Raw genomic sequence first — 7,822 nt, 5'->3', positions numbered from 1 at the left:
TAACGTTCACCGACTATTGTTGGGACCCAAGATCATATAGTGAACAATTCATCTGACAATCAAACGAAAGGTCCACTATATCCAGAAAGGAATATCTCATTCGAAATAGACCTGAGAAATAAAGATATCCAACATGATTGCAGACAAACTAATCTTTTTTAAGAAAACCTACAGACTACAAAAGAGATTCGCTACTAAAAATCGCAATTGCATGCAACCATCTTACAGTGATGCAACGCAATACAACCTTTCAATGTTAACTAGACATTTGTTCAACTCTCACCTTACTGGAAACAGAAATATGATGCCATGTAGATGACATAATACTATTTACATCTAGGAAAGAAACAACTCTCACCTTACTGGAAACAGAAATATGATGCCATGTAGATGACATAATACTATTTACATCTAGGAAAGAAACAAAAGATTGGGTACCTGCTCTCAACAAAATTGTTTGTTGGCATCTCCTCAAAACTGCACCCAAAAAGAATGCATTCAGGACTGCCACCAATATACACAAACTTAAACTTAATCACCTAAGAACAATTCATATAAGCTTACCCCATCTGAAGAAAGATATTCTGGATTGCTTCTCGCACCTGAAACAAATAGTTCGAAGCATCATCGAACAAAAATGTCCAAGTCATTAATAAAGAAAAGATAGCAAAAAAAGTCTCATTCACTGATTATAGTGAATAGCGGTTAATGTGTAGACGAAAACCACTAGAGTATTAGTTGCTGGAAATTGGAGAATCTGATTTGTTGACGAAAAAATTAGGACGATAAGCATATCTTGACAACGTAGTTGCAATATTGGAGAATGAATTTACACCCTCTAAAACATCATAAACCTACATTCTCACCCTTCCCATGAGCCTTCTGGAATAACTACAGTCACAATTCCAAGATGGTTGCATTGTAACGCTAACCAAGAGCTGATGATAATCCCTCTAGTTATTTAGCAGATTCTTCATCATTTCCTCTCACCATTAACAAATTTCCGCTATAAACATTTTGAAGAAAAGTAAGTACTCTTGCCAGATCTTGTGTGCATCACAAACCATAATCACATATAGGAGATACTGAAAGGATAAGTCGTGTCATCCTCACTATAGGGTAAATGGAAGTTGAGTGATATGTGGTTCTCTGGGCTGCTATAATAGTTTTCCCTCAAAACTTCAATATTTTATTATATTTTATTACCAAAAATATAGAAAATCCAAGGGTGTAAGGAATGCATACAGTAACTGCATGCCCACGGAATACATAGAATACTAGTGTACTACATGCCCACATTGCATACTGATATTGACAACATATTAATACACACATAATCCCATGAAAATATGAGGAAAACAAAGGAGGGACATCGCACGCATAACTAATTAGGTTCGGTCAGATAAAACATGAACATCTCTCATATGATCCCTAATCTAATCCAAGTTTCAAATGGGTCTGAGACTAACGATTTTGGTGCTAATCCAGACAATTTCAGTTAGAACCGAAGGACTACACTCGGAGTAAGCCAACTGACTTGAAGCATGTCTGTTCATCAACTCGTCGTGTATCATTAACAAGCAGTGTGCCCTCTTGAGGCTCGACTCATCATGCAACCTATGGTCCCATTTTTATGTCTGTACACACTGTATTGACCTTGAATGTTAATTCTACTGATATCTCAAAATCTTTCCTTGCACAATCTCTGCATTTGTAATTATATCATTTTAATCCCATGTCCTTTGTAAATCAATAATTGTCTATTCAGTTCCAAGATGTAGTTAACATGATAAGGACTATTTTCGAAATTTTGAAACTAGATTAACGGGCCAGAAAAATATAAGCATTTTTTATTGATCAGCCTCCTTAGCATACTAACAGTAAGTAACAGTTCTTTTCCAATAATATGTTTGTATTAGGAAAAGTCAGCACTACACATGCTGAAGCAATAAAAATATTTTTACTGAGTAGCAGCTAATGTTGGTACCGATAAGCACGATATCATTAAAAAAATAAAGGGGAGAGAGAGTTTATGCCTCAAGCAGAGGATGCAGGTAGCCTATTTCAATTGGTTGTTCTTGAACATCTAGGTTGTAGTCTTTGAACTCTACATCCTTCCAGTCACCCCTGGAAAGAAATAGGAAAAAAAAAGCCAAGGCTGAACAGTAAGCACGTAACGTCTTAAAAGTTCATGCGCAATGGGAATATATAAGGCAGTGAAAAGACTCATGCTTTGTGTGAATTTTGAAGTTACTGATATAGAATTATCAAAAATCATACCAGCCTATGTGATACACTAAACTTACACTGTTATACATAATAACAAAGTACTGAATATCCATATTTGTGCCAAGGGTTACAGTACGATTATGGATGAACCATCATTATTGTGGAGGTCTTACTCGCATTGGTTATCAGTGTCAACAAATACATGACAGAGGAAAACTATTCCCATACATATTAACGTTTAACAGCTAAGATGGGATAGCCGTAGTACCTCAGTAGATGTTCCCGAGTTAGATCAGTTGCAACCTTCTTTCTCTCTGGTGCATATTTAGGGCCTTTTTTCAGAGAGTAACCCTTCCATGTCCTGTGAAAAGTGAAAAGGTAGAAAAGGTATATCATATAAACCTGAATGTAGTATAAATGTCACTCACAAAATTAAGGATAAGTAAGATATCCATACAACATACACAGCAGATGACACATAATTAACCAAAAGCATAGAGACAGAGAATTGTGGCATTAAACAAATAAAATCTCAACCAGAAGGGGAAAGGAACTTACTGAAGGGTAATGAGCTTCCTCTTTTTCAGTGTAGCAATGTCCTTGTCATCGACCATCTGTGATAATGCAAAAGTTAGTGACACAAAGAAAATGTAAATGAATAAAACGTACAACTCAAAAAAATTTGTCAGGTGTATATAACTATGTAGCAGAGATGCCTGTCATGAAGACATGTCTTGTCAACAAGGTATCAAAACAACCCATCAAATAAAGGCACCAATCTAATTTCATCTCTCGATATACTAAACAAAAAAGTCCATCAAATAGTAAGATGCACCTTTCCATCCTCAATATTTTTTAGCAAATCTTTGACGCTATCTTCGACATGATCCACCTAAGAAGGACAAAAAGCATCATTGCAAAAGATCATATTATGTATAAAACAAAAGAGATTGCTATGTACATGTATCTGAATTAAAGCATCACATCATCCAGCGCTATCTGCCAACTTTCTCATAAAACTGGTACATTTGAAACACCAACAGAACCATTGGAAGAAGAATGCAACAAAGAATATATACAGCAGAACAGTATAATATATCTTATAACAGAGGAGCTGACAAACAACCTGACTGTTAGATCATGAGCAACTATTGGACTAATTCAAGGACGCCTATTTATATGTTTGTGTTGCAAGCATGTGGCTAGTACTTGAAAGGAACATATTCAAGTGTCTATCTCTTTAATTGCATGCATTTAATCATTCAAACGTTTAGACAATGTCATCTCTGCTGAAAAAGGTGCCTGGTGCATATTGCTGCCACCATTGTGGCCTTTGGGGAGGGTCAGATGCACGCAGCCTTACCCCAGATGTAGCACCTCCAGGTCAAGCGGCAATAACCTTACTATTGCGCCAAAGTTCACCCCCCATCAAGAGACCATTATTATCAAACATGCTTTATGCTACGTCGTCTCATTAGGTAACAATGTAGCGAACACAAAAAAGATAGAAGTTACCTTAGCAGCGTAGAATACCTAAGTAAAGAATGTATGAAGAATGTTCTTAAGTCATAAGATTAGAAGTTGAGAAAATTAATACTTATATAGTTAAAATCTATGTTGCATAGATACGGGTGCGGTTGCAGGTGCAGGCGCGGGTGTCGGTGCAGGCACTGGCACTGACATGGCAAATTTGTATAAGATAGGGTATGGAGACACGACTATATAAATATTTATATACACATAAATTATATATTGCAATTAATAATTTATATGAGAACAAGGACGAGAATTAAAACTCTTAAACATTTTTATGTTTCTTTTATTATGTGGATTATGAATAGGAAAATCACTAGTTTTTGAACTAGACATCCAAGCGACCCTTCAAAATCATAAATCGGAACCTGACCTATATCCAATGAGCTTCAAGAAAAGGGTGTGAACCGTAGGATATACGTCCAAAAAAATGTATGACAAGTATTTTAAATTAAAATATGAAGTGTATAATTGAGTACATGCCCATAAATGTATGCACATATACAAGGAGTGTCCAAGGACTTTAGGTACGGGTATGGGTGCATTTTGGGTACAGCTTCAGATTAGAAATGCATAGGTAATGTAGGTTAAATTAGTATTAGATGTTGCTAATAATTAAAGATGACCCAGCCAGCAATTTTATGGTCAGTAATATTGAACCTTGGAAGATAGAAAGAGGCAAAACAAGCTTAAAAATATCTCTATCTTTTGTCATCTAACTTTTCATTGGGTTGTGTTGCCAAATGCCCTAATGGCACCTGTACCAGAGGTACAGACGTGCTCTTTTCCTCCCTCTTGTGTTAATAAACAACAAAGTTAGTTTGTTTATATAACACATTTAACTTGTTATAGTACGTATACCTAAAATATCCTTGTATGCATTTTCAACGTAAAAGCCTTGGACACCATGAAATGATAATCAGGTTTTTGGGAAATGAAATATAATCAAATTTGAAAATTTTAAACCTGACTTAGCCTAAATAAGAAACCAATAGCTCTGGTATGGATTAAAAACCTTGACAACACTACAGCAAATATGGTAAGAATTAGATAGGCATGAAGCTAGGCATGAAGCACATAATGTTGGTCTTTTGCTTGGAATGTTTTATATTTTTCATGAATTTTTATATATATGTGATAGATAATAGATAGTATGCGTGTATTAAAAATTTCAAAAACACATATTTTTGCATAATCCAGTTAATCGCCGTATTATCAAATTAATTGCTACCTGATATGGGACCATATGCATAATGAACCATGACGGTATTTCAGCAAGTGCGAGTTATGTATGTTATGCACCCGCAAAATTTTATTATGCGGGCACATACTCTTTAACCGCTCGATTATGTGGTTTGACCACATAATCAGGCTAGTGTCAGCTAGGGTAGCCGTACTTGGGCGAGTAATCAGCTGAGTAGAGCGTGTTTTCGAACACTGCATAACCCTTTTACCAAACAATTTTTTAACAGTTTATGTATGACATCCGCCGCATTATCAAATTAATTGCTACCTGATACGGGACCATACGCATAATGAACCATGACGGTATTTCAGCGAGTGCGAGTCGTGTATGTTATGCACCCGCATAATTTCATTATGCAAGCACATATTCTTTAACTGCTCGATTATGTGGTTTGCCGCATAATCGAGCTAGTGTCAGCTACCCAACATGTTGTGGTGTCGGGTAGCTGTACTTGGGCGAGTAATCAGCCGAGTAGAGTGTGTTTTCGAACACTGCATAACCCTTTTACCAAACAAATTTTTAACAGTTTATGTATGATATTCATTTGTATCAAACTATCAATTACCATAATCATAATCATCAATGAGCTTTTTGTCTGGTATTTCATGAAAGCTAATCTTTGTTGCTAATGAAGACTGCAAAGCTAATCCATCTGAACCTTACATTTTTATGACTATAAACTGAAAATCCCCATTTAATTTATTTGAGAATGCACAGAAGACCCGGAAAATCGAGGCCAGAAGGTGAGCAATTAACGCTTAACATGTGCCCCGAGGCCACTCACTAGCGTACACAGAGTTCTATTTTTCTACACTGTACAGTTGGCATTTCTAAATAGCTAAATAGGGTAATGATTACCAAATATTATGTTAATCCTCCTAGCTGAAAATCAAATTAAATGGTTAAGGAATTCTAGTTTGACATATTGGTGCGACAATGTGGAACATTTAAAATAAAAAACAAATAAAAACTCTACCTTTCTCGAGACCAATTGTTTCCCGATCTCCACCCATTTGTTTTTAATAGCTTGTGATGAACCGATCTTAAAAATCTGACTGCCTACTTTTTTCTGAAATAAAAATCAAACAAAAAAAGATAAATGAGCACAATCACCAAACAAAAATACTCAGAAATCATTATATAAAAAACAACCCGTCACCTCGAGTTCGGCTCTTGATATCCCCTCAGCAGGCACTGCCCAAAACACCTGAGCCTCCGGCGATCCATTCAAAGCGTACGACTTCGCTTCATCAGTCAACAACCATCGCTCCTTCTTTATATCCTGCTTCCATAAAATAGAAAGAGGAAATGTTAGCTAGGGTTTCGATTACACAATATAAAAGAATGAGATCGATTAGATCGATAACTGACCTGAGATTCGATCAGTTGGAATCCGCAGAGGCTCTTGATGACGCTCTCGAGCTCGCTGTGGCCGATTCCGACGCTGGAAGCGAACTGATGAGAGTCTGATATCACTTCGTTGGACTGTAGAAAACCTAGGATCGATCTCTCGGCCCTCGTTTTGTCGTCTGAATCTGCCGCCGCCATTTTTTCTACAAGCTAAGCAGTCGTCGGAGGGTATGGTGTTTGAGGAGAGAAGGGCGTAAAAATTGAGCAAATTTCAGTCGGACCCAAACAACCGGATCGAATTGCAATTCAGTTTGGTTGGTTTCCTAAAAACGAAGAAAAAGAAATCGGTACAAGGAAACCAATAAAATAATATTTTTATCTATTTCCATCCTTAAAACCCACTCACAACATCTAATAAAATAATATTTTTATCCTCCAACTCATCTCATTTCATCTCATTTCTTATCTTTAAAAATAAACCAAACACAAGAAATGTGTCACATCATCCAACTCATCACATCTCATCTTATTATCTTATTTTTAAAAATCACACACATCATCCAATAATATTGTGACAACTCATCTCATCTCATTAAACCTTCATTTCCATCCATTTCCTAAAAAAACAAGAAATTGATTTCCTTAAGTATGTGTCACATCATCCAATAATATACCTCCAACTCATCTCATCTCATCTATTTTCTTATTTTTAAAAATGAACCAAACACAAACAACCGCAAAACATCATCCAATAATATACCTCCAATTCATTTCCTTATTTTTTTTAACCAACCAAACAACCTCAAAACAGGTTTTTTTTTAAAAATCACTCACATCATCCAATAATAAGGTGACAACTCATCTCATCTCATCTCCTATTCTATAGTTTTCTTCTTTTTTAAGCCAACCAAACAACCTCAAAACAATTATTATAGGAAATATGTTTCCTATTCTTTGATTTCCCAATTTTTTTTGCGAAACGAACAGCCCCCAGAGGATATTAGGCGATGTTTGTGTTTTGGGTATTATTTAAAAATAAGTCTATTGTTTCACCTAATTTCACTTGTATATCCTCTCTTTTTTTGTATTTGGCAGCAAGAAAATACGCTAAAGTTTTTTAAATTTATACTTATATACAGTCACTTCCTTTTGGTAGCATTTACGTACCCTAAAGTCTTTAAATCTGGCACTTAATTACTCTAAAAATTTTAAATTTGTCACTTAAACATCCTAAAATTTTTAAAACTTGCACATAGATTCCCTCAAGTTTGCAAAACTGAGAGTATTTATATGCCTGTTTTAAAAAAATTTGGGTATTTAAGTGCTAGTTGTAAAAACTTTAGGAAATTTAAGAGTCACCAAAAAATTGAGGGTACATGTTGATGTCAGTTATTTAACACGGGTTTAGTTCCAGATTAATGTGAGGTTGGAGTCCTCAAACTTCTTCAGATGGCTGGTCCGGAA

At 35.7% G+C, this 7,822-nt stretch overlaps 1 protein-coding gene across 2 annotated transcripts in view; it reads right to left on the bottom strand.

The window, feature by feature from the left end:
• LOC109842413 (phenylalanine--tRNA ligase alpha subunit, cytoplasmic-like) overlaps nucleotides 1-6,664 on the bottom strand; it is a 20,399-nt gene extending 13,735 nt beyond the window's left edge. For both annotated transcript variants that reach the window (XM_020411292.1, XM_020411293.1), the window contains exons 1-9: nucleotides 6,380-6,664; nucleotides 6,168-6,290; nucleotides 5,985-6,077; nucleotides 3,065-3,121; nucleotides 2,788-2,843; nucleotides 2,498-2,590; nucleotides 2,037-2,127; nucleotides 565-602; nucleotides 439-477 (exon numbers count right to left, since the gene is read on the bottom strand). In XM_020411292.1, coding sequence (XP_020266881.1) covers nucleotides 439-477; nucleotides 565-602; nucleotides 2,037-2,127; nucleotides 2,498-2,590; nucleotides 2,788-2,843; nucleotides 3,065-3,121; nucleotides 5,985-6,077; nucleotides 6,168-6,290; nucleotides 6,380-6,556 — 767 coding nt within the window. In that variant the 5' untranslated portion in view covers nucleotides 6,557-6,664. The remainder of the gene's footprint in view (nucleotides 1-438; nucleotides 478-564; nucleotides 603-2,036; nucleotides 2,128-2,497; nucleotides 2,591-2,787; nucleotides 2,844-3,064; nucleotides 3,122-5,984; nucleotides 6,078-6,167; nucleotides 6,291-6,379) is intronic.

This window comes from Asparagus officinalis, chromosome 5, assembly GCF_001876935.1.
Source record: "Asparagus officinalis chromosome 5, Aspof.V1, whole genome shotgun sequence".
NCBI lineage: Eukaryota > Viridiplantae > Streptophyta > Magnoliopsida > Asparagales > Asparagaceae > Asparagus > Asparagus officinalis.
The sequence above is the reverse complement of the archived record's forward strand: the minus strand, read 5'-3'. Positions and strand labels throughout refer to the sequence as shown.